The sequence below is a fragment of the Eremomyces bilateralis genome, assembly GCF_010015585.1.
Source record: "Eremomyces bilateralis CBS 781.70 unplaced genomic scaffold P152scaffold_7, whole genome shotgun sequence".
Taxonomy (NCBI): Eukaryota; Fungi; Ascomycota; class Dothideomycetes; order Eremomycetales; family Eremomycetaceae; genus Eremomyces; species Eremomyces bilateralis.
This window is the reverse complement of record NW_022985073.1, coordinates 1,106,191-1,130,934: the sequence shown is the minus strand read 5'-3', so window position 1 is coordinate 1,130,934 and position 24,744 is coordinate 1,106,191. Positions and strand designations below refer to the sequence as shown.

Genomic DNA, 24,744 nt, shown 5'->3' with positions numbered 1-24,744 from the left:
TTCTCTAGGATACCGTATTCTTCAAGAATAGGTTGAAGTGTATTCCATTGAGTTTCTCCACTATGGCCATAGGTCGGACGAAGAGCAAGAAGGATATTCCAAAACTGGTCGTTTATATCAACAAATGTTCCGCAGACTGCAAGTAAAAGATATCTGTTCGGAGAGGTCCAGATATCTACAGCAAGATGGATGCTTGTTTTGGCAGATTGGAGAGCTTTTCGTACGATATCCTTTGCTTCGGGGAGAGAATCTTGGATCTTCTTTGAAATAGTAGTGTGAGAACTTGGAATGAAAGGTATTGACTCTGGATTCAATGCCGCGCAGAAGGTCCGAAATTCAGGCCATTCTCCAATCCTGAACGGAAGCTTTCGTACGATAATAAGGTCTAAAAGTGTTTGATTGATCATCTTTTCGTTGATTGTTCGCTTGAGGACCTCCTGATTTAGGTTCTCAGCCGCATTCTCTGACATGAGCCTCGAGTATAGCGTGGAAATTGAATCCTGCGTATTCTTTGTACGAGCTTGTACGGATGAAGCAGAATCAATGTCATGTTTGCTCTTTAAGTGGGACCGAAGACCACTTGTTGAAGATGATTTGCTTGGGCAATATCTACAATAGTAGATAATATTGCCATTTTGATCACGCTCAGGCTCATGAGGCTCTTTTGTACGAGTATGCTCATGAATTGGAGAGGATTTCTTTCGGCGGATTGGGAGAGTAGAACCTAGAGATTCCGTCTCAAGAGTGTCAATACTCTGATCTAGAATAGATTGCTCGAATTCTGAGGCCATTATTCATGTTTAAATGTCTATCTTCGAGTTGTATTCTAAGTTGTGCGGAATGCCAAGCTTTTACTGTGAATTACCGCAGTAACGGTAAAATTACCGTTTTACTGTGGGCTTACCGTTGGCCGCACTGCACACAACAACAGACAAGTTATTTCCTGCATCTATCGTCCGGTCCGGTTCTATATATATACCTAGAAAGCGACGTGAATCCTAGACAAGCGCCGTGTCTTCAAGCAATGCTGACGGTTCCTGGAAACCATCCCAGAATTAGACTAGCAACGCCGACCTCGTGCATTGATTACGGGTTCAAAATCCCAATTGTCTTCTTCATTATGCAGACTCCACTGAACCTCAGGAGAGTGTAGACTGTAATAAGAGGGCCAGTTGCCTCCGGCGACGGGGTGGCACGGATGGGATGGAACAAAGCGGGTAGAAGAGGACAAGGGCGATAGAAGGGGCGGAATTAGGAGTATCTATGTACGGCAAGTGGGTCAAAATTGCCAAGCTTAAACCTCCAAAGCCCAAACCTTAAGTATTATGACCACTGACTGCACTGAGTTGCTAGAAAGCCTTAGGTCCCCCCGTTTTCTATGACTCCCTTGCCTACCCCCTTATCAGCGCGTGTATGCGCCTTTCACTAGCTAATTGTCAAATTCTGCGTACACGCATTGACGTTGACGAGGGTAAGTAAGTCATAGAAACCGATAGTACCGAATGAAAGATCATCATCCTTCATTATGCTTCATCATTTCACGCAACAGCCAACAAGTCTGTTCTTCGATTCCTCCCGGGTTCTAGCCTCCCGTGCGGTCGTAATCCATATTCCGTTGATTGGTCTGTCGGCTCTTAAACATTGCCAAATGCCGATTTTCCCTAGTCATGGAAAGAAATGCTTTGAACTTTGAAGATAAGCGCTAATTTTACGGCCGAAACTTTGTCTATTCTCGGAATGATGCTGGCATATCCCCCGAGTAGTCTAACGGGGCTAGCGGAGCTTCATTCTAAATGATAATAATTGAGAACTGCCCGTGTTTATAAGTAAATTCAACGACTGCAATGGAATAATACCCAGCTCCCAGGAATTTCCATTGAGGACCTTGCGATAATATTCGACGCATGTTCGCTCCCTCTTCACCCTATACCAATCGATTCAGGCCACGGGACCAACCATGGCCGATTCTAAACCTCGAGGCTCTAGTGAGCCGTATAAATCAAAGAATCCAAAATATGTCGACCTGATTAGCCGTGGCGTCAGAGGACCTTCACCAGCAGGCACCCTCACCTTCATCGGCTTACGCACCCTCGACATCCCTCTTCAGTATGCCCTCCTCGGCAGAGGACTGGGGGCATCACTACTCATGAAACTGGGCCTGACGCCGATTTCCGCGCAACCTGCTTTCCGGACCGGCTTCACCGCAATCGATTCCTTGGGTTTGCCGCTCCCGCAACTGATCATGCTCCTGATGACCGTAGGCGGCGCGATGCGGCATTATTACTGGATCGGGTTCCTCTCGAATGAGAAGTTCGCAGTGAAGTCTGCTCTAGCTATGACCGTGTACACTTCCTTGATGAACGTTATCGGCTCCATTCTAATCACTTCGGCTGCGACCTCGAGTATCAATTCTACCTGGCGCATTCCCCGAATCGACCTCCCCGCATCGATCGTCATCGGTTTCGCCGGATTTCTTCTCGGCACCTTATTCGAGACCGGCTCCGACCATCAGAGGAAGGTGTTCAAGGACAAGCCGGAGAATCAGGGCAAGGTCTGCACGGTTGGGTTCTGGAAGTATGCTAGGCATATAAATTATGGGGGATACGTCCTCTGGAGATCGGCTTATGTCCTCGCGGCAACCGGTTGGATTGGAGCTCTGGCAACGGCGGCAGTCCATGGGAGTGATTTAGGGACAAGGGGAGTTGCGACGATGGATGAGTACATGTCGTTCCGATATGGAGAGCAGTGGAGACAGTATAAGGCGAAAGTGACATACAAACTGTTCCCTGGAGTCTACTGAACTGGCAGTTGGCGTATCATTTATTAAGTATTGCCAAATGCCGACTTGAAACAACTGATATATTAACATATCCACTCATATCCTTCGCGCTACTCCGGAAATACGTCATATAATTATTGCAAGAATTAATAGTAAGCCTTTGCCCATAGAGCTGAGATCCCGACTACTTTTAAAGTAAGTACTGAACATATATGCCGCACCCCCCCGCCCCAAGTGGCCAAAGCAGGAAGACGTCGATCCAGAAAAGCACAATATCGGAATTAATAGCAAATTTCCTTTAACCAACCAAAAACATAACTTATAAACAACAGTGAGTTAAAATATGCGATGTAAAGTATATTATAGGAGAGCGACACTGTCCCCGCATATTCCTCAGTCCTCAGCCTTCACACTACCCCAGCAAGACGCTTCAACTTCTTCACAACATTCAATTCAGTGACTCTTTGCAGCCTCAAAGCAATCGATGCTTCCTGTTCCCCTAAATACTCAGGCTTTTCTATAGTATCCATTTTGAGGCAGCACTCGATAACATCGCAGAACGAATCGCCACATGCAGAGGCTACTTGCTGTAGACAGGGTTCAGTGTCCGCTGTGACCGACAGCAGACCTGCATTCTAGGCCAACGATTTCTCTAGGGGCCGGAGCTGTATTCCTCGAAGCGCGGACGGCTTAGACTTTGGGGATTCTCCAGTCCTATGATGTCCTCGATGCGCTTCCAGAGTGCAATTTCGGTCATCACGACGCCTAGACTGTAGATGTCGTACGACTTGCGATAGTTGCCATCCGCTTGACTAGATTGCGCGTTCGGATGGCGGTATATGTCTTTTAAAGGTTCGAATCCAGGATTCTCTGTCAATTGCCTCCTTCCTAGCCAGCGGACGGAGTTTGCAACCGCTCAAACCCTGGTTATCACCCCATCGATAGATCCTGAAAGAGGTGGAAAAGGTCAACGTCAGTACTTTCAACCGGGCGAGCGTCTTCCATTCAAAGCGATACGTATTCTCGGCTCAGGAAGCTTCTCGCAGGTTGACTTCGTTCGCAGCTTGAACACCCCCCGAAATTACGCACGTAAACGGGTACTTCGCGCCACCTTCTTCAGAGAAGAGCAAACGGAACATATGAAGCAGTTCATCGCGGAGATCGAAATCCTAAAACGCCTTTACCACCGACACGTGGTAAAGTTTGTGGGGAGTTACACCGATTCCAAATACCTAGGTTTGATTATATATCCAGTTGCCGAAATGAACCTAATTACCTATCTTTCTTGCGCCGATACAGCTAGATATGGCGAACTGCGTACCTTCTTCGGTTGTCTCCCGACGGCCCTTGAGTTTCTACATGAGCAAAAGATTCGGCACAAGGACATCAAGCCAGCGAATATCTTGGTTTATGGCGGAAAAGTCTTGTTTACGGACTTCGGGATATCGCGCGACTTTACGGATGCAGCAGGCAGTACTACGTTCGGCACAGTCAATTGGAGCACGGCGCGGTACTGTGCGCCAGAAGTGGCTGACCGTGAATCTCGAAATACATCGTCTGATATCTGGAGCTTAGGTGTTGTCTTCCTTGAGATGGTCGCGGTACTTAAGGGCAGAGCAGTTGAGTATGTACATGATTTTCTTAAGAGTCATGGATCGGAGAATGCTTACGTCCGTACCAATCCTGATGGCTTTAATGAGCTTGTTGCAGAGCTTAAAGAGACTAGAAATCGATACGATAACGCAGTGGTAGAGTAAACTCAGGACATGCTCATACCACAGCGAAAGAAGCGTCCAACCGCGGCCGCGCTGGTGGCATCTATTATTGCGGCAGGTGAGAAGGAGGGCGGAAACGGAACTTTCTGCGGAATATGCTGTGTTTCTCCGGACGGTGTTTCGGATGATATGGATGAGCTCGAGTTAGCCGATGCTTAATGAGTTCCTGTTATCGTTCATCTTTCCCGTCTGAAACGGTTATACAAGGACGTGGAGTGCAGACCGGGCAACTCCCAACACGAAGTCGCTGGAGCGAGGAAGTGCGATGGATACCACTGGCAAAGGATTGGTTAGTCGACTATTTATAGACTAGACACCCAAGCCAGGGGTGAGTTTGGCACGAAAGCGAAGCGCCTAGGGAAAATAACCAAAATCCCCTCTAGAAACCCGAGAAAATCCAGGATATTTTCCTTATAGATTTATTTAGTTGGCGAACGAGCTGGTATTATCGATCAACACGACATTCGAGACCGTATGGCAGACACACGAGGCATGGACAGGGTATTTTATAGAAGATCGGGGGTATGTGATGTTCGGAAAAGTCAATACTAACATCGCCGCATATGCTATCGAAAAGGAGAGAGTTGCTCTGTGGCTTGGACCCAACACACCTACAGTAGTATCAGGTCAACCCATAGTCAAAGAAGCGGGCGCCCGACCCCGATAGGGCTCGGCGACAGCGAAATTCCAGACCCCATGACACAGAAGGACGAAGTATCATAGAAGATCGAAGGCCCAACCGATGTCGATAAAGCAGTCAACAATAATGTCAATGACGCAGTGTGCTCTATTATCCATAGACATAGTATCATAACTTATAAGGTCGGTGATGAAATGGTGCGTGGTGCATGTTCGAAGGTGATCCCCTTTCATTCGATCAAAGTGGCTACACTTGGCTTCCGTGGCGCCATCAGTGAACGAACCCATCTAAAAGCGGAACTTCCCAGAGGAAACAGCCTCGTTTCCTCGTCGGGTTTTTTCCACCTTTCGGTCGCTGGGTAGGTGGCGTTCAGTGACTTCAGTGATCAGTCAGTTCAGTGATCAGTGACTTCAGTCGCAGGATGGACGAGCCTACCAACTACCAGGCGCAGCGGGCCGAACCGTGAGGAAACATCTAAGTACTGAAGAAATATACTGGTGTCTGGTTACTGGTAACTGTCAACTGCCAAGTGCTTAAAAGTACACACTCTCAAATTCCATCTACGTCTTCTCGACCATGTCTACACGATCCCTTGGGTAGACATAGACCTTGAGGCCAAGCAAGTACTTGGCCGGGCCGATGTCTTTGGTACGGAAATGTCTAGCTAGCAATGAAGGGATTCTGTGAAGAAGTACAGTGAGCAGTAAGGTATGTACTGAATAAGCAAGAAACAGCCAGAAGATTCTGTTCATTTGTCTGCTCACTTTGATAACAATGAATGCATCCCCTCCAGTAAACAAAAACAACATGATCCCGGATGCACCCAAACTTACTCTGCCTGACTTAATATTACATCTACCGGCCTCTTTCTCCAGCGATACCGTCAACTTGATTGTCCGTTGCCAATTATATGCAGGCTCAGGTATCTACCAGCAGTTCTACTGCTCAACTCCAAGCAACCTACCTATCACCATCCCATTGTGACAGCGACAGCAGTGTTCCCAATCGCAGCAAAGTTCAAAACGTCACCTTTCGTCACCTCGGATAACCTGACGGAGGTAATATCTTGCTTGTTTTATGCGTGCACGATGGTCCTGACGGAGGGATTCACCACGGCCTTGTGTGGACCGCTTGTGCCGTTGTTGCGAACTGCGCATGGGGAGGTTTCCTGTCCGGGACGCGAGATGAGCGACGGGTGGAGGTGGAGAAATATAGCCTCTTGATGGAGTGTGATTATTACTTTCGAGTGATGGATGATAAGGGTCGAGGTGCGTAGTAAGAGCCAGCAAATGTATTTATTAGCTGCTGATGGCCGGGTTTATATAGACCTCGAGAAGTATCCTATCGTCGCATCCTTCGACCATTTCGAGTTCCTGCACCGCAACCTTCCGCCCGGTCGGACGTCCGAAGCACTTCGAATTCCTCGATCGAACCACGAGATCGGTTGGACTGGCCTCTCAGATACACCACTGATGCGCGATGGATCCTGTCGAAATACCCCCCACTACGAAGGCCCTGAAGCCGCGCATCTCGTCCCGCGAGCCGAGAAATGTTAGTTCGGATCGAACGAAATGTTGAAATACGCTTCTTGCCTCTTCCGTCGGTTGCTTCGGCTGACGATCCTCGCGATGCTCTACTGCTGCGCTCCGATCTACACTCTACCTTCGACGCGAAACGCTGGGTCGTGGTCCCGAAGGCGAAAACCTGGGTAGTCCGCGTACTGGATCTGGGCCCGTCGAGGCGGTTTCTAAGCTTATACCGTAACGTGACGTAGCGGCCGCTCGAGGAGGTGTCTATTGAGTATCTGTTCGCACTATTTACTGGGGCGATCCTAACTCCGCTCGCATTTACTGGTTTTGCTGGACGACGGAAACTGGTTACTATGGACATGGAGGACCAGTCGAGTAATATCGGGGAGCTCACGAGCGATCAGGGGCAAGTCTCTTTCCTCTTCAAACGAAGAGTAGGCGGTAGAGTCCAAAAGGAGATAGTGGATGGAAGCAGAAAAGGATCTTAATGAAGAAGAAGAACGCGGGGGTCGAAGGAGAAAGAGGAGTTTGAGCCTTTCCACTCACACCTGAAAAGTAAGAGTAGATAAGACAACGAGTTAGTTGTTCGCAATTTACTAGTAGGTCGGGCATATGGTTCGGGCATGGTTTGTAGAGACTAGGTATTGTCGAATTTAACTGTCTGCGGACGAGGGTGTAGGTACGAGGTGATGGATCGATCAAGGGATAGAAGGTTTGATCATCATCATCTTTCGATCGATGGCGGACATGGTAGCTTCTTGACGAGACTCGTCCCACCTACTTAATCAAGGCCTGGATTGTATCCCCACGATGATGATGTCCTGGAGAGTGATGGTAGAGGCTTCGTTTGGTGTCGCAGGCAGCGCCTCACCAGATCAAAAGCCAAAAACGACGCTTCTCCTAATATCAATGCCGCATTAATTTTCTCCGGGGAAGAAAGGTTGTTATATCTATTGTTTCCTAACCTAATGATAGGCTGTCGCGAAGAACGAACACCCCAGATGCCCTTACGGAGCCCTTGGTTGGCTCATCCAGCGGCAGTAAGAATCACATGTATTTGCCCGGATCATCCATACTCTCGCGGAAAGGTACGTTCTTTAAGAGCGGCTGTTTGAAGCTTGGACAAAATCTAGATGGATCATGTCAATATCCTGAAGTATGAGCTGCGAGGCGGTATTATGGGCGGAGTGCTTTAAGCATGTGGTTGTGGAGAGGAGCCATTGGCCGCTCAGCAACGCGAGGGGATGGGCTCTAAAGCAAAGCAGCAGTTGTGCTTAGAGGAGAGAACCCCTGACCTATTCTTCACCCCCCGACCCGCTTGCCTTGCGGCTTCGCAAATTCGCCCCTCATCCATATAAACCAGTTTGCCGTTCTGGACGAGAGTCTTTCCGTCCACAACCACTCGCTGGATGTCTCTCCCTGTGCAGCTATGAACGACCACTGTGACTGGATCAAGACCCCCTTCGAAGCACAGTGTAGCATCGAATGGAGCGCAATGTAGCCCTTTGTTGGAGATGGCGACGAAGTCCGCTTTCTTGCCAACTTCGCGGCTCCCGATATCGTTCTCGAGTCTGAGAGCCCGTGCGCCAAAGACCGTAACCATCATAAGGACCCCCCATGATCGAATCTGCCCAGCATGGAGCATGGCTGTGACTTGCATCCCTCGGAACATGTCATATGTGTCGTTATAGGGAGCGCCCGTGCCAAGAGCAACGTTGACTCCTTTGTTCAACATCTCAACAACTGGAGCAGTGCCGTTGCTGAACTTGAGGTCGCTGGCCAGACTATGCGAGACGCTTGTCTCCGTATCGCGGAGAATATCTAGATCCACGTCGAGGTCAAGATGAGCCATGTGCGCGAGAACTGTCCTCGGTCCGGCGATGTATTCCGACTCGCAGAATTGCATGGGCGATTTCTTATAGTGTTCCTTGAATATTTGAAGGTCACTTGGAGTTTCAGTGCAATGCATTGTCATCCCGATGCCATTCTCTTGGCACCTCCAACCTATACTTGCATACGGTAAATGGACTTGGGAGGGCTCTGACGGGGTACTGGCACTAATCCATATGTGGACGCATCCATTGAATGACTTGTTATGTCGTCCGTGGTCGTACACAACAGTCCGGATTGTAACTCTACGGGCATCCTGTTCTCCTGGATCTGCGAGGCTCATCTCCGCGTTCCTCACTGGAACCCTGACCAGTCTTCCCTAATTGAATCAGATCCACTCCTAGGCTATCAACTAGGTTTTACTCACCAGACATGTCCTGATGCTCGACTCCCCGACGGCTCGGATGACATTGTCAAGACCTCGTCCGGTACATCAGCATGGGCTCCAAGAAACAGGTTGTTCCGCTCTTCATCATCTTGGCTATCGTGAGCGAGGCGGCAATGTAGCCATCATCTCCCTCGAAACTGGACTCCAGTGGCAAGAAGTCCTGGCAATTGCCGGGGTCGAGTGTCGGAATGGTTAAATAGCCCACGTAGGGTGGAGTGCGCCACATGAGCATGCGTATTGATTAGACCTGGAACGACGACCATTTCTTGAAGATCCACCACCATGAATGGTACTGTGTTTGAGTCAATGAATTGACGTATAAAGCAGGAGAGCTTAACTTCGCAATCATTTCGCAATCATTTTGCATACTTGAAGGGGTTTTAACTAAATCCCACTTTCCAATGGCGACGATTCGATCGTCCTCCACAAGAATAGTCCCATCGAGGAATATTTCTCGCCTCTTGTTGCAAGTTATGATGACTCCGTTCTGATATAAGACACAACTATTCGGCTTGAGCACCATTTTGCTTGAGGACTTAGATAACTATGAAATGAATTAAACTGGACGTAGACAATATCGTGCAGCAATTACGTCGTTTAGGAGCTGGAGTCTAAGAAGTTGTAGAGTAGTGTTGGACTTCGTCGCCAGTTGCAGTGGCATCCCAAGAAACAAGAAAGAACGTCCAAACCCGAGACACCAGCTGGAGCCGCTGCATCCATTACAGTGAATGTGAAAACAGAAATCCAACTTCTTTCATATCATACACTAGCAGAAAATCCGCATAGATTACTGCGCAGTGTACGGATACATTAAATGGGAAGGAAACGGACATGTTGTGGTCGAGTTTAACGTTGTGAAACCTTTGCTGGCCGACGTTCGGCTAAGATAGACATCGACCTGGAACAGGGATAGCGGGAGCCACTCCGTGAGAGGAATTAAAAATAAGGAGTAATATAGCAGATCGAACCGTTGGAAGTGTTTGGAAGTGTTCGAATAATGTCTAAATCTCATCGTAGAGACACCGCTGTTGTTGCAGCAGTCATTGGAGCCATACCAAACCTCGTTTTGCCTTGGGACGCTAAGAGGTGTCAGGAAAAGAGCCATGCCAGGTTATACAGACCTAAGGGCTGAAAATGGCATGTCCGATAAAAGGGCTTGGTTAATTGACTTCCACACCTAGATGAAATGACCGGCTAGAGTTTCACATAGAGAAAGTTCGGCAGACATGAACTGGTTTGCAATTTGATATAAGCCATGGAAAGGATGACTGGTACAAAGGAGACCCAAAAGAGTGAGTTGGAGATTCCGTCTTTGAAATCCTTAGGTGCCCTTGCCTCGACTTGCGCGGCATCGATACTCCAGCCAAGTTTGGAACCCTCCTGTCGGATCATGGTAGCACGGATCCGAGGACCTCCGCCATGAAGCTGCGGTAAATGGCGAAATCCCGTGGGACGTCAACGCATGCCGCGGCTTGTCAATCCGGCATCATGCTGGCGAAGCTGCTCCCTCCAAAAACATGATGTGACAGATTATCGGAGGGCACCGATAGAGCTGCAGGCTGCAAATTTGATGTTGCGCAATATTTTCGGCGCTCGTTTAACGTCCTACGATTGTTAGCCGCGTGGGTAGATTAGCTAGAAGAAACTCCTACTGACCATTCAAACGATCCCCGTAGCATATATGCGAATCACTTCACAACCGTGCCCTCGCTGCCGGCGTCAAATGCCCCCTCCCCTCCTTCTCGACCTGCTTCTGCACTCCTCCCACTCCACCCGCATTCTTGAGCTGCTTCTGCACCCCGCCAGCTCCACCCGCGTTCTCGAGCTGCTTGTTCAATTCGCGAGATGCCCTCAGATCCACCTCGGGCGCGGCATGGCCCGGCGTCACTGGCTCGAATAAAGCATCCTCGCTTTCGTAGGCGAGGTCGCCCAACCGTCAGTCGTCATAAAATTCATCTTCGTCACTGAAATCGGCTAGCTGTTCGAAATTGACGTTGTAGCGCAAGATGGCGCCGATGCCACCGAAGCCTTTGACGAACTGGTTGCCCTCGGAGCTTCGGTCGGAGACGAACTCGAGGTTGGCGCCGAAGTCGCGGTAGTGTTCCGCAAGCCATTCAAGGAACGATCCTTGCTCGATGATTTCCATCTCTTGCCCGGTGTCCTTGTCCATAAATTGGGAACGGTCGCCTTTCTCTTGTTGCTTGGTGGTGTGGAGGATGATCTCGCTTCCCTGGCTGCTCTTGAGCGTCCAACGAGTCACTTCCAAGTTTTCGAAGACGATCAAGATGTCAGCGGCGCCTAGTTCGAGGGCCTTGAGGGTATCATCGATACCGTAGCAAACCTTCCCAGAGTCTTGGGAAATCTCATCGAAGTACTTGTTGATGAGCTTCTTCTCTTGAATGAACTTGACGTTGGAGAGAGTCTCCGAGGACAGCTCGATGGCTTGATTGAAACCGTTCTCGCCACCATATGAAACATCCACGATCTTGATGACTTTCGCTTGCAGACGCCCATCGAACAGGTCCGATTGGTTCAAGTCGTTTTTGAAGTCGGCCGAACCGGCCAGGATCAGGCCGGCGACGTTGACCTTATCGTTGGTGATAAAGTTTTGGACGGCCAATTCTGCCACTTTTCGGACGTAATTGTGACGTTTCTCCTCTCGAAGACGCGCGAAACGCAGGGCGGACTGACCACCACGACCATGCTTCTTCGGAAGATCGACGGAGAACTTGTGGACGATGTCGCGCGTATTGCCGCTGAGAGTTCCGAACAAAGCTCCGTTACCGTCCATGATAATGAATCCGAACTTCTGGTCAGATTCAAGAAGCTCGGAAAGAGCCTCGGTATGAAACTTGTTGTCGCATAGGTACAAAGACGTATTGATCGGCTTGAAAGGTTCGAAGTCGATGTTGATCTTGCGCTCTTTTCCTTCGGAGGTGATGATTTCACCACAGTAGACGACTAGTCCATTCGGAGGGACTTTGGAATACAGCTTCAGGCGCTGCTGGGTACTTGTGATGGCGGAGAGAACCGAGAGACGGTTGACACGAGATTTGATGTTGGAGGCGGTACCCTGACCGAGCTGTCAGTCGATCCGATATTCCAGGGCACCAGGCAGGAGTTGCACGTACAAATTCTTCAGCCAACATCTTCGACGCTCGTGAGACTTGATCCTTGGGAGCTATAAGAACTCCGTTAGCGACCAGCATCCCCACGCTCTGCCAAGGGATGCAAGAACTTACGGATAATGAGCGAGATCATGGAGGTGCCGTTACCACGAGCAGACTCAAGCCTCTTGATGAGCTTCTTGACCTTCCATATCTCGATATTCTTCTCCGCCTCGTTGGCCTGTGGGGCGCTCATGTTGGCTTAGGGGGCTGGAGGAGCGGGATGGAGGATGAGAATGACGTAGGGTTTTTCGGGCTCCGTGGCGCAAAGGCTTGTCAATATACGATTGACAAGGGGAGCGCAAATGAGAGAAGTGTTCTGCAGAAAGGATATCTGCGAACTTTTCGAAGGGGAGATGACGTGGTGAGAATGAATGTGGTAAAGTTGAGGATTGGCGAAAGCGGCGACGTTTGGGTCAAAATTTAATTCGGGTTTGAGACACAGTCAGGCTCATCCCCGCTATGGAACTAAACTTTAATAGATAAATTCGTTACTGAGTAAGCAACTCTGGCTCAATCAATCACGGCCAATGACACAGAGTGTTATTTATTCTGTAATATTATAGCTGAGCTGGATGGTTCAGGACTCAGGACTCAGGAGACACTCAACCCCGCCCGATCACTCAGTAAAGTTATCAAACTTCACGAGTCGATCCAAGCTCAACCTATACACAATATGGATTCAATCCTTTAGTAGCGAATACAGCACTGTTCTACAATTCACCATAAGGTTTATATTTCTCGCTAATGGTTGCAGCCGCCCAATATTAGTTGGTCGAAATCCCCTCCCTACCCCAGTATTTGCCCAGCTGCTGGATATCCGAGCCCACTGCCGAGTAGACGCATGCAACAACTCTCACAATGTTGATCGTGCGAAACCAGATGTCATGTCCTAATCGCGTTGCGAAATATTGTCGGCCACTGAGTTGGAATCAGTCCCTGGGTCGATTTAAGGACCAAGAATATCGCTAGGCGGTATGCCAAAGGCATCAAGTCCATCCGATCTTCTGCTGGGCAGGGGGTGATGAACCGAATCGCGGGAATTATGGATGCCTAGAAGGGAGTCGGTGACATTAAACTCATCCTTACAGACCGAGCAATTAGCAGAGGGATTTATTTGGCACCGGATCTCGTGAAGCGGACTCTGATATTGCTGCTGTGTTGAATAGGAAGGAAATTTGAGTCCGCTACCTCTATGCTCTATCTACTCTGTCCAACAATACTAATATTCTGTATTGTTATCTTAACTTTGGCCTGGATATATGACTTCGACTTTCGAGGAACTATGTTCTTTGGAATGCGGTATTTCAAGCGATGAATAACTGGCATTATGTTTGTAATACGACTAAGTTAGTTAGTCATGATATTACTTACTCCGTATACTCATTCTGCCATGATGGATGCAGGATCCCGAGAGGCTCAACAATATTAGCCAATCCGAACTCAAGAATCGCTATCACACTGAACCTAAACTGGACCATGGCTGTGGATAGCTTTGCCATCAGCACACTTTTCCCACTTCCATGTCGTCACTGGTCGGATGCTCGTGATGGCCGACAACTTCAAGTCTCTCAAATATCCACCAAGTGGAGCCGACTGCGTTTATACATGGCCAGTTTCCATGACGATGGCGCGGACTGGTTGGGAATTGGGATCGTGCGAACAAAGCGATTTTCTGCTGTCAATCACCGGACACTTGATAATTGATATGGGATGGATCTAGCTTATCCCTCAACAATTGAACCCTGTTGTCGCCTCCATCGTTTTTCGTGGGCCGCTTCTAGCCTTCCCGCTCGAGCCAAATAGGTCCACAATCATTTATTGTTCATGAGACTCGACATCTTCCATAAACCTTCCCTATCGCTCCCTTCTTGTGATGAAGTATTAATATTATGCATGATTAGGCCTCGTCGCGTTTTGTGATTCCATTGCCGTGTCCGCAGTCTCGTGCGGTCGTCCCACTTCGAGACTGAGCCTGCCCCGCACACCTCCCCACATCCAATTGTCTTTCCGCGTTATCTTCTTTTGACCTGGCGATGCCGAGTCCGGGAAAGCAGCCGACGACATGGGGGCAATATGAGCATGGCTCGCGTTCAGGATCGGTGGGATCAACCGGCAGTCATGTTCAATGGGCAGTGGATGCAAGAGACGAGGAGGGAGGACATCAACTATTTCCGCCGGATCACTATGGAGATTCGGAGTTACGAAGGCGAAGGTATGCCGGTGTACAATCCGATCTTTATATTCCATGGCGACTCCATTCCGACCCCGTGGTACACATTACACAAGTCCCACCCTCTCTAACAAATCTTAGGTCGTCCATGTCTCTCCGAATCTCCAACCTGCGTTCCGCAGGCGGCGTAAACAGCATCGATAACTTCGCCAGATCATGGACCCGTGCGGCCGCCTTCCATCAAATCACTCCGGCAAGACCATCCTTCCGCTTTCAATCCGACACGCATCCCGATGGGACTACGGCCGGCGAATTCCCCGAAGGGTTCTACGAGGATGACTCGCAGGCTGGTCTGGATAGCCCGAGCGGATACGATGGGGACCAATCAGCGATAGGCTCGCCGAATTCGCGAGGAGGATTCATGAGGCCGGATATGGACCCGCGGAATACCTCGGACCCGTTTCGAGACACCGCCATCGCCACGAGCACCGACGAAAGCGGGACGCCGGACCATGATTTGGATCAAGGGGTAACTGCCCGGCTATTGCAACACCGACGTGCGTCGTTCCGGTCTGACTCCGGGCCGCTGAGCATCGAGCCGTCAATTGGCTCGCAGTTTGGCGGCAGCTATGGAACCATGTACGGCAGCGTGGGTTCGAGGAGGAACAGTACCATGAGACATGCGGCGCGGTTATGGGAAGAGCGCCAGCGAGAAGGGGAGCGGGTTGCACTTGGGGAAGGAGTTACGTTGGATAAAGACTTCATCCCTGGGGACGACGAGGGAGCGTCGCTGATCATCCGGGAAGTCGAGGAAGATGGTGTCAAATACACCGCGGTAGTGGGGCAGAGCACGTTGCCGCAGACTATTTTCAATTCCGTCAATGTTCTGATCGGCGTCGGTCTATTGTCCCTGCCATTGGCGTTGAAGTATTGCGGATGGGTACTCGGAATGAGCTTTTTCCTCGCTGCCGTTCTTGTAACGCAGCACACGGCCAAGCTTCTCGCGAAATGCTTGGATGTGGATTCGAGTCTGGTCACCTTCGCAGACCTCGCTTATGTTTCTTTTGGCTCTCGCGCGCGTATTGCGGTTTCTGTGCTCTTCTCCGTGGAGCTGATTGCCGCATGCGTTGCTCTCGTCATCCTGTTTGCGGATTCTTTAGACGCTCTCATCCCAGGACTCTCCCTCGTGACTTGGAAGATCATCTGTGGCATAATCCTCATCCCACTGGTATTCCTACCACTCCGACTTCTCTCCTTCACGTCAGTGCTCGGAATTATTTGCTGCTTTGGGATTACCATCTCGGTCCTTGCAGATGGCTTCATCAAAGAAGAACAACCGGGAAGTTTACTCTCCCCTGCCACGACCTACGCATGGCCCGAGCATTGGGGAACGCTATTGCTTGGGTTTGGGTTGCTGATGAGCCCATGGGGAGGGCACAGCGTCTTCCCGAATATTTATAGAGACATGAGACACCCACACAAGTACCACAGAGCAGTGAACATCACTTATGTGTTCACGGTAAGGGATGAACGCACTTCGGAAATGTCGCCTAGCTGATGTCGTTGATAGTATCTGCTCGATTTGCTGATGGCAGTGGTCGGCCTCCTGATGTTCGGCGATGGTGTTCGAGAGGAGATCACCTCTAATATCCTGATGACCCCTGGATACCCGCAATGGATCTCTATCTTCATCGTCATTTGTGTCGCCATCATCCCCTTGACCAAGGCCCCCCTCAAGTAAGTTGGACTATCCTGTCTCACAAAGCATCCGAACGGACGTAGCTGACAACCTGGAAGCGCTCGTCCAGTACTCTCGACCCTCGAAGTCATCATAGGTCTCCATATCTCGCAAGATCCAGGGCCTCAGAACCCTCACGCAACCACCCGGCTGCCTCTCGCCACGCGGCAATTCTTTCGCATTTTGTTGACAATCGCCTTGATTGTCATCTTCGTCTTCCTCGCCATTGTTTTTCCCGCATTCGACCGCATAATGGCGCTGCTTGGTTCGGTCTGCTGTTTTTCGGGTTGCATCATCCTGCCCCTTGCTTTCCATTTGAAGCTCTTTTATAAGGACATGGGTCCAGGCGAGCGTCTTTATGGTTGGGTCTGCATGAGCATAAGCACGTTGCTCGCTATTGCCAGCACGATAGCAGCGATTCTGCCCAGAGATGTCGTCGGATATTGATATCGATACGCAAGAGTGTTGCTCCCTTTCTGGAATCTGATACCCACCTGCTGGAATGTTTGCGCATCATTGACATTTAATAGAGCATTGCCGGAAGCGTTGCGGACTCCCTGGGTTGGCAAGATTGTAGCTTTAGTATATAATACCTTGGCCATATAATGTTTAGATCTTGACACCTTGCCTGGAATGACTGTGTCACTCCAAGACGACGCAGAAGTTGTTTCGTCCGACACCTGGATTCAATTCCTGCTTCGAAAATCGTCGAGATCTGACGCCTAGACGGCCTCCCTCATCGGTATTGCTCTCTATTCGTGTTCCATGATGGTGATATTGCCATAGTGTGTATGACAGCTTCTGCGTTTGCTTGCACTTCGTCATCGCAAAGCCCAGAGCCTTCATGATATCCTGGAGGTGATCGAGCGTAAGATATCGGCTATTAGTCACACAGGGTAGCGGAAGGACGAGGAAGAGGGCCGGGATTAAGACCGTGGTATTCTTGAGACTTTGTCCGCTCAATTGGCTAGAATCTTCGCGTAGAAACTGCGCACATCGGGCCAACATCAACCCTCGCGATGCGGGCGTCCCACTATAGTTAAGGACCAGGCTTAAACTGAGGATATCGAACTTCTGGTCCTCGCTTCGGGGCACTGGCCTGTCCATGAAGTCCTGTTGCTCAATGTCTGGGTGAGAGCTCCGTAAGTCAATCCTGGTGGCTTCAATGGCCGACTGGACAGTGATGGCATTTCGCGGATGGATCGCGCCAACTTCAAGGAGCCGCAACCGTTTTCCAGATTTGCCGATTCGTGACAGGTCGGCTTCTAGCCACTCGAGTAACAGTTTGGAGCTATCGCCTCCACGAGGGTTGCTTTGCCCCACGAGGCTCGCGTTCTGGTAGGCCGTCAAGCCACCAGTCTCCCGGATTTCGGTTTCGATTCGCTGTATGGTTTCTTGGTCGGATGACGCACGAGCTGCGGAAAGCTGCTTCTGTAGGACATGATGTTTTCGGATCACCGTCCTTGTAGCCTTGGAGGAGAGATTCTGAGATAGGGCTGCCCGTGGTGGTCGTGGTCGTGAGGCCGAGAGGGACTTTGCCCGCAACGAACCCTGTTTCGAGGGCTTACGATTCGCTCCCATTGCTGCATGCCTTTAGGGAGACTATGGTCCTCATATTATATTTTAGAGTTCTCTTGAAATAAGATTCTGGATTTGAGCTGACTTGGATCCCGATTCCAGAGAGGCTCCATGAAAAACATGGCAGTCGTTGAATTGAGAAACCATCCTAGCCAATGAGAGACAGCGCTCCAGAATTAGCGCTATCCCCGATTAGATTTAGCGTCCACACACTGAAGCGAACCACACACAACTTCACTTTCAACAACTTCTCCATCGCCAGTATCACGACTTTTCATCCACCTCGTCATCCTCAATCACACAAAATGGCGCCGTCCGGTGACAAGAAGAAGGGTACGACCGTCAATCCGCTCGACTACGAGCATTTTCCCCCTTCTATCGAATGTCACCGCTAACCGACCCAATAGCTTCCAAGTCCTCCACCAAGGCCAACGCGGCCGCGAAGGCAACTCTGCGCGGTGTAAGCTCCCACCCGCCATGAACCCCATCGGACTCTTAGAGAGGCGTGTCAGCACAGCATCGCTGACGGCTTGTATTTTCCACAATATAGGTCAACTCGCACAAAGTCCGCAAGGTCCGCACCAGCACCACTTTCCACCGCCCCAAGACCCTCGTGCTCGCGCGCGCGCCCAAATACCAGCGCAAGAGCGTCCACCATGAGCCGCGCCTCGACCAGGGCAAGGTCATCGTGCACCCGCTCAACACCGAGAGCGCGATGAAGAAGATCGAGGAGAACAATACCCTGGTGTTCATCGTGGATATCAAGGCGAACAAGAGGCAAATCAAGGATGCGCTGAAGAAGCTGTATAACATTGATTGCTTGAAGATCAACACCCTCATCCGGTAGGTGTATGCTACGGCGATTTCTCAATGGGTGGTATACTAACGACGAATAGTCCGGACGGCACCAAGAAGGCCTACGCCCGGTTGACGCCTGATGTCGACGCCCTCGACATCGCGGCTACGAAGCTTTCGATCGTTTGAGCGGTGGGTTTTTTACGCTTTACACTGCATGGTCCAAATATGGCCCCTTTCTCTCTGAGGTTCTCTCTTTGAGATTCTCTCTGAGGATAGGAAAAAGAATCGGCGTCCCGTGTGTCAAATTAGCCTTTACATCATCGGGTCGGATGGAGATGACCATTCGGGGGATAGTGGCATAGATGAATTCATTCGATATCCTCATCCAATGTGTGAATTTCAGCAGTGTGCCTCCATGTGCTCTAGTCTACGATGGTCTCGTTCCCTGGCGCTTGCCTCAAACGCGTCTAATAGCCCAACGAATCCACCCATGGCATGCCGTATCCTCGTTTCGCACGGTATGAGAATTTGATAATCAAGTGACGTCCCAAGCCCCTCCCGGCTCCTTCGATTGACTAACGTTTCGTGCCTCGCATTCGGAATACCGGGAGTACACCCTTACATCTGAGCCTTCAGGTCCTGAACCAGCTCCCACAGATCCTCCGCATTTTGCGGCTTGAGCTGCGATATGTTAGCAATGGGTGCCGAGAAGGAAGCGACGAAGTCTCCGTACCCGTAATTGCATCAGCACGGGTTCAACGCCCTTTTCGCCTTTCACAAAGGTTGAGAAAATGACCCGTCCGTCCTTCGGTTTGTCGCTGTTGACGCCGTGGAACTTGAGCTCCTTGATGATCGGGGTATTAAGCACCAAGTTATGGGTTCCGTCGACCCTTAGAAGCAGGCGTGCCTTTCTGCCCTCGGATTTGCCATCCCCCTCGGCAGTATTGAGCTTGAGGTTTCCCGTTCCCCGTTCTTTCCAAGCCCCTCCGCCATTTGCGTCTTTGTGGAAAGCGAACAACTTGGCCCTGCTCGTGAATTCTGTAGTCTCAGTCTCCTCCCCAGTTTCCACTGCTACTGCATTAGCGGAAGACGTCCATTGAATGCCACATCAGGACTCACCCGTGCGCTCAAAGAACCGCTTATCTTTCTTCCCTTCATCCGTATCCTTTGGGGGAGCGGCTTCCTCCTTCTCGTCCTCCCCGCTGCCTTCATCCTCATCGTCTTCATCCTCGTCCACAGCCGTACCGAACGGCTTCGCAGGCTTGGCGCTCAACCCGACAATTCCTCCCGTGCTGCTGCTCCCAGCAAAACTACTTAACCCCGGACCTTTGGACAACGACGCGAATCCACTGCTGAACCCGCTGTTCCCAAAACCTCCAAGCTTGGAGGACCCCGCTCCACCGAGCGCGCCGAACGGCGACTTGTCCCCTTGGCTCGTTGCGAAACTGGTGGTCGTAGCGGTGTTGGAGGACGGTGGGATCATGCTACCGAAGGGGCTGGGGGACTTGGATGTGTTGCCGCCCAGCGCGCCAAAGGGGGAACTCTCAGAGCTTGCGAGTTTACCGAAGCCAGAGGAAGCGAATGCGCTGGATGATGTTTTGGGTGCGGGCTTCTTCTCGGGGGACAGAGTTGCGAAGGGAGATGCGGCGGCGTAGTTGGCGAAACCACCTGAAGCTGGGAGCTGGAAGGTGTTAGTAATAATGGGTTTTAACAGAAAAAAGTGATCGAGACAATACCTTCTTCTCAGGACTTTGTTTCGGTTGCTGGGTTTCTTTCTCATCAGCAATGGCCTTTGTTTCCGTATTGGCCTTCGCGATGGTCGCCGAATCATCGCGATCGCGCTGTCTTTTCGCCTGCCGCCCTTCGGGGGTGGATGCGTCGGCTCGCTTCTCACTGCCCGGCTTCAGGGACGAGGCCTTCCCTGCATCGGTCTCCCCTTTCTGGGCTTGGCCTTTGAGGTATTCATCCCGATTACGCTTGTTTTTGGGACTCGCCAGAGGATTGGTCGCATCGTCCTCAGAGGACGGCAGATCCATAGCACTTGGTGTCAACGGTCGACCATTCGTTGCTTCACCTGTTTTTGCGTTGCTGGTGGCATGCTCGCCTTCATCCTTTTCGTTATCGCGAGAACGCTTCCTCACATGTTTCTCGGGCTTCGTCTGATCCGCATCTTTCCCATCCACTTCTTCGATGCTTCGCTTCCGCTGGAGTCGCCCTCGCGAAGTGCTTCCTTCTCCAGCGGTGGCGGCTTTGGTTGAGTCCTCGGGTGCGTCGGGAATATCATGGTCACTGTTTTCTCCTGTGATGTTGGGTTGTCCTTCTATCGATGTCTCCTTCAGCTGTTTCCGGACCGGCTTCTCCCCACTGCTGTCCGCATCGCTCGCATTCTCCGGCGTGGACGCACCTTCGCGAGATGGGGATGGCTGATCCGGCGTTTTCCCGTCTTTCGATGGTTGAGGGGACTTTCGCCGCGTAGTTGATCGGGTCATTGCGTCACTTGAGGGGGGTTTATATTCGAGGCTTCAAGAGAGTTCGAAGTGCTGGAGTATCGTGTAATGGTGTACCGGGACCGGTGGATCGAGAATATAGCTTTGGATATGATCTGACCATCGACGGGAATGATAAAGTCTTTCAAAAGCGGGAGGGAGCCTCTGGCTCTATGGTCTGACCACACCTGAACCAAATCAAGTAGGCGCACTCGAGTAGGAATCGAGCGGGATTTATCGGCGTCAAGTCGCTTTGGCCGGCAAAGTGTTCGTAGGCGATGGTCTGTTGTCCGCCGAGCGGGGAGTATGGACCGGTATGATGGATCGGTCTGATGGTGTTCAAGTTACTCGGTTAGGTGGCGCGAATTGAATCGAGGCTCTGTGCAGTGGGTACGGAGGAAACAGGAGCACCGTCAAAAAGGGCAAGTTTTAAGTGGAGGGAACTTGAGGCTGTTGGAGCCGAGTCAACAGGTGGTTGCAGTCTTGCAGATGCCTGTTAAAGACGGTTGCAACTCGCAAGACAGAAAGGGAGATTCACGAAGAGAAGAGAGGCGAGAGGTTGCGGTGGATGAAAGTGAATGAAGCCAACACAGGCAGCGTGGATTGTGGAGCGGATTGGAGCTGGCCACTTGGACAAATGACAAGGTGAATTCGGTTCACCTCAGTTGGTTCGTTCACTGTACTCGTTGCTGTGCAGAGTCCAGAGTGCAGACTCACTAGACTGCGGTGTGAGCTGCGCCACTAATTCACCAGCAATCGACAGCAATCTATTGGCTGGTGTCCCGCTGGCTCAAACTGTCCATTCTTGTCAGTCCATGTTGACCATCCATAAGGAAATGCCATGACAATAAGAGGACTACACATCGTGGGGGCGTCCTCAGGTAGTTTGCACGCCGGATAGGTATATTTGGAGCGTCACTCTTTGAAAGAAACAGTCTGCTACCAAGCTATTTGGTTCCTTTCGCCTAAATGCCGGAATCTTGGACTGTCCATGAATTATACAGCAGGATATTGTAATCGCAGTCCCGTTCCCACCTTGCGATTGGACGGTGGGGCGGAGCGGAGCGGAAGCCCTTGGCTGCTGTCATTCCGCTCACTGTAGGTAAGAATGCATTGGAAAAGCTGGACAATGTTCATCATACCAAGAAATAAGTGTTGACTCATTCTATGTAATTAGTTCGGGGAGACAGGACTGAAAATTACTATTTGAGAGATCCCAACCTGGTCCTCCGTTTCGTGACTCTTGCAGGGGCGAGATTTGCCCCGCTGACAAAATATCGACTATCGAGACTGGAGAATTTCCGCCCTCCTCCTCGACACTCCCAAATACCACGCCGAGTTGGCACCCAACCTCCTTCATATCTACAAGAAACGAACCAGAAACGAACAGTTGCTGTGGCTACAACCGATCACGATGGGGCTCCCAAAGTCCAAAAATGCCGTCGGACTCGGCAACACCCTGATGAATGACCGCTTTGGGAAGGGCAAAGGGTCAGACATGCGGAGGGGCAATTTTCAACCGGGCGCTCAGCAGGGCATCCAGCGGAAAGGACAGGATGGAGAGACGGTAACTCACTTGAAGTGTACGAGAAATGAGTAGCAGACTAATCTGTCCGGGTAGTATGTGACGAACAGCAAGAAGGAAGCGTCATGGGTCAAGATGCGCAGTGTGACGGAACAGGGCGACCTCGACGAGTTTCTCAGCACCGCGGAACTGGAAGGTACCGACTTCACTGCGCAGAAGTTGAACAGCGTCAAGATCATCCACCGCGACTCGAGAAATCCGTATTTGCTGACCGCCACGGAGGAGAGGGCGGCCGTGCGGAAGCAGAATGCGAATCGAGCCCGTCTGACGGTTCCGCGACGACCGGCCTGGGACGAGAAAACCACACCGCGAGAATTAGACACGCGCGAGCAAGAGTCTTTCATGATATGGCGAAGAGGTTTGGCAAGTCTACAAGAGTCCGACGATTTGCTGATGACGCCGTTCGAACGCAACCTGGAGGTATGGCGGCAATTATGGCGAGTCATCGAGCGGTCGGATTTGATCGTGCAGATTGTTGACGCTCGAAACCCTCTCCTTTTCCGATGCGAAGATCTGGAGAAGTACGTCAAGGAGGTGGATCCGGGCAAGAACAACCTGCTGCTGGTCAACAAAGCCGATATGATGACGTCCTATCAACGGAAGATCTGGGCCGAGCATTTCAAGAAAGCTGGCATTAGTTTCCGCTTCTTCTCAGCAGAATTGTCAAAAGAACGGAACGAGGCACAGAAGGACGAGGAGGATTCGGAGGACGAGTCTTCAGAGGAGGAAGATGAAGAAGAAGAAGATATCTCTGCCGAAACAGAGAAGCTGGATATTGATTCTACGGATGGATCTAACGAGGCCCCTCTCGATGGTGACGACACGGAAGATGATTCTACGAGGATTATTACCACCGACGATCTCGAAGACCTGTTCCTCGAGAATGCGCCCGAGCCGGAGAACGACCGAGAAGGACAAACCAAAAGGATATCAGTTGGACTCGTCGGGTACCCCAACGTCGGTAAATCGTCGACCATCAACGCCCTCATCGGCGCCAAGAAGGTGTCGGTTTCATCCACGCCTGGCAAAACGAAGCATTTCCAGACGATCCATCTGAGTCCCTCGGTCATCTTGGTCGATTGTCCCGGTCTTGTGTTCCCCAACTTCGCAACCACCAAGGCCGAGTTGGTGTGCAACGGTGTATTGCCAATCGATCAGCTCAGAGAGTTCGTCGGACCGGCTGGTCTGATCGCGGACAGAATCCCCAAGGAATACGTGGAGTCTACTTACGGGATCAAGATCCCCACTCGTCCGCTCGAAGAAGGTGGAACTGGCACGCCGACTGCAAGCGAGGTATTGTCCGCTTATGCTCGCGCTCGAGGCTTCTTCACCACAGGCCTAGGACAGCCGGATGAATCGAGAGCGGCGAGGCAATTGTTGAAAGACTACGTCAAAGGCAAGCTGCTCTTCTGCCATCCACCTCCCGCGGACCCTCCGCTCAACGGCACCGATTTCAATCGAGAGCTGTACGATGCGAGCTTCACTCGTGCATCCGAAGCTCCTGTCGTCTCCGAAGAGGGCACCGAGACGGAATCACTAGCACTGGAATCACTGGACGATCTGGACATGGTTCCTATCGGGATGGTCCAAGGGCCCAAAACGAAGCGAATGGATAAAAAATTCTTCGCTCGAGGCCAGGGTGCCACCACCGCTCGAGGACAGAGTGGTGCCGGTCATCTGACCATGCCGTTCAATTACCAGTACACCGAACAGGGACAGAACTCCGCCAAGGGCCTCAGCGGGCGGAAGCAGAAGGCGATGTTGGCGCTCGAAAAGGATATAGATCCGGCGGATTTGAGATTGGACACGAAGAAGCACTTCAAGGCCAACAAACGCAAGGCGAAGAAGAAAGCCGACGACGATTGAGCGGAATGTAGCCAATGGCGTCAAGCTTCGATAATGTCTATGAAACTGCATGTACGGGCGAATTGCTGTTTCCAACCCTGCTTCCGTGATCGCGGGTATAAGGCCACACCCTCTCGGTAGTTCGGCATGGTTTAAACCGTTTCTCAGCCTTAAAGGATTTGCCTCTCAATTCTCACGGTTCGTACACGTTGACAAGGTGGTAAGCGGTAACGCATGGTATCGCGAGATGGGGTGGTCCCACCACCTGAGGACGTCGCCCGAGAATTGCCATTTTTCCAAGGGTGCAATCTGCACCGCTTCGTCATGGTGTGAGAATGTCGTGATTTTAGGCGGTGGAATTGAGACCTGAGAC

At 50.9% G+C, this 24,744-nt stretch overlaps 9 protein-coding genes across 9 annotated transcripts; 5 read left to right on the top strand and 4 right to left on the bottom strand.

Moving 5' to 3' along the window:
- The first annotated feature begins 1,826 nt into the window (after positions 1-1,826).
- On the top strand, positions 1,827-2,920 carry P152DRAFT_457870 (uncharacterized protein). The gene has a single exon (XM_033679323.1). The coding sequence runs from the start codon at positions 1,958-1,960 to the stop codon at positions 2,798-2,800; it is 843 nt and encodes a 280-aa protein (XP_033535137.1). The 5' UTR covers positions 1,827-1,957; the 3' UTR covers positions 2,801-2,920.
- A 698-nt stretch (positions 2,921-3,618) lies between these two features.
- Positions 3,619-5,221, top strand: P152DRAFT_513727 (kinase-like protein; the record flags this gene model as incomplete). Its single annotated transcript, XM_033682818.1, has 4 exons — positions 3,619-4,403; positions 4,532-4,612; positions 4,762-4,843; positions 4,982-5,221. 4 exons carry the CDS (start codon positions 3,619-3,621, stop codon positions 5,219-5,221), a joined length of 1,188 nt encoding a protein of 395 aa, XP_033535136.1.
- A 2,448-nt stretch (positions 5,222-7,669) lies between these two features.
- Positions 7,670-9,000, bottom strand: P152DRAFT_513726 (Metallo-dependent hydrolase). Its single transcript, XM_033682817.1, has 2 exons — positions 8,981-9,000; positions 7,670-8,927 (listed from the first exon to the last, which is right to left on the bottom strand). The coding sequence occupies exon 2, from the start codon at positions 8,894-8,896 to the stop codon at positions 7,952-7,954; it is 945 nt and encodes a 314-aa protein (XP_033535135.1). The 5' UTR covers positions 8,897-8,927; positions 8,981-9,000; the 3' UTR covers positions 7,670-7,951.
- Positions 9,001-10,937: 1,937 nt separating this feature from the next.
- On the bottom strand, positions 10,938-12,364 carry P152DRAFT_434671 (eukaryotic peptide chain release factor subunit 1; the record flags this gene model as incomplete). The annotated part of the gene is made up of 3 exons (XM_033677495.1): positions 10,938-12,074; positions 12,133-12,182; positions 12,244-12,364. 3 exons carry the CDS (start codon positions 12,362-12,364, stop codon positions 10,938-10,940), a joined length of 1,308 nt encoding a protein of 435 aa, XP_033535134.1.
- Positions 12,365-14,040: 1,676 nt separating this feature from the next.
- P152DRAFT_322434 (uncharacterized protein) lies at positions 14,041-16,624 on the top strand. Its single transcript, XM_033675213.1, has 4 exons — positions 14,041-14,344; positions 14,498-15,860; positions 15,912-16,078; positions 16,139-16,624. Exons 1-4 carry the CDS (start codon positions 14,205-14,207, stop codon positions 16,524-16,526), a joined length of 2,058 nt encoding a protein of 685 aa, XP_033535133.1. The 5' UTR covers positions 14,041-14,204; the 3' UTR covers positions 16,527-16,624.
- On the bottom strand, positions 16,558-17,742 carry P152DRAFT_322416 (uncharacterized protein). The gene has a single exon (XM_033675212.1). The coding sequence runs from the start codon at positions 17,658-17,660 to the stop codon at positions 16,722-16,724; it is 939 nt and encodes a 312-aa protein (XP_033535132.1). The 5' UTR covers positions 17,661-17,742; the 3' UTR covers positions 16,558-16,721.
- A 182-nt stretch (positions 17,743-17,924) lies between these two features.
- Positions 17,925-19,037, top strand: P152DRAFT_457864 (60S ribosomal protein L23). Its single transcript, XM_033679322.1, has 4 exons — positions 17,925-17,990; positions 18,065-18,117; positions 18,208-18,500; positions 18,554-19,037. The coding sequence occupies exons 1-4, from the start codon at positions 17,963-17,965 to the stop codon at positions 18,639-18,641; spliced, it is 462 nt and encodes a 153-aa protein (XP_033535131.1). The 5' UTR covers positions 17,925-17,962; the 3' UTR covers positions 18,642-19,037.
- Positions 19,038-19,073: 36 nt separating this feature from the next.
- On the bottom strand, positions 19,074-20,944 carry P152DRAFT_473220 (uncharacterized protein; the record flags this gene model as incomplete). Its single annotated transcript, XM_033681214.1, has 4 exons — positions 19,074-19,136; positions 19,189-19,523; positions 19,575-20,136; positions 20,192-20,944. 4 exons carry the CDS (start codon positions 20,942-20,944, stop codon positions 19,074-19,076), a joined length of 1,713 nt encoding a protein of 570 aa, XP_033535130.1.
- A 1,411-nt stretch (positions 20,945-22,355) lies between these two features.
- P152DRAFT_466063 (P-loop containing nucleoside triphosphate hydrolase protein) lies at positions 22,356-24,392 on the top strand (the record flags this gene model as incomplete). Its single annotated transcript, XM_033680673.1, has 2 exons — positions 22,356-22,508; positions 22,563-24,392. 2 exons carry the CDS (start codon positions 22,356-22,358, stop codon positions 24,390-24,392), a joined length of 1,983 nt encoding a protein of 660 aa, XP_033535129.1.
- Positions 24,393-24,744: the final 352 nt, after the last annotated feature.

Excerpts from the sequence above, each read along its gene's own strand:
- P152DRAFT_322434 (XM_033675213.1), top strand. The coding sequence starts at position 14,205 with ATGCCGAGTCCGGGAAAGCAGCCGACGACATGGGGGCAATATGAGCAT. Across the intron at positions 14,345-14,497 it reads GGAGGACATCAACTATTTCC|CCGAATCTCCAACCTGCGTT; the intron begins GCCGGATCACTA and ends GTCCATGTCTCT. Across the intron at positions 15,861-15,911 it reads ACATCACTTATGTGTTCACG|TATCTGCTCGATTTGCTGAT; the intron begins GTAAGGGATGAA and ends TGTCGTTGATAG.
- P152DRAFT_513726 (XM_033682817.1), bottom strand. The coding sequence starts at position 8,896 with ATGAGCCTCGCAGATCCAGGAGAACAGGATGCCCGTAGAGTTACAATC.
- P152DRAFT_457870 (XM_033679323.1), top strand. The coding sequence starts at position 1,958 with ATGGCCGATTCTAAACCTCGAGGCTCTAGTGAGCCGTATAAATCAAAG.
- P152DRAFT_322416 (XM_033675212.1), bottom strand. The coding sequence starts at position 17,660 with ATGGGAGCGAATCGTAAGCCCTCGAAACAGGGTTCGTTGCGGGCAAAG.
- P152DRAFT_457864 (XM_033679322.1), top strand. The coding sequence starts at position 17,963 with ATGGCGCCGTCCGGTGACAAGAAGAAGG. Across the intron at positions 17,991-18,064 it reads GTCCGGTGACAAGAAGAAGG|CTTCCAAGTCCTCCACCAAG; the intron begins GTACGACCGTCA and ends CCGACCCAATAG. Across the intron at positions 18,501-18,553 it reads AAGATCAACACCCTCATCCG|TCCGGACGGCACCAAGAAGG; the intron begins GTAGGTGTATGC and ends AACGACGAATAG.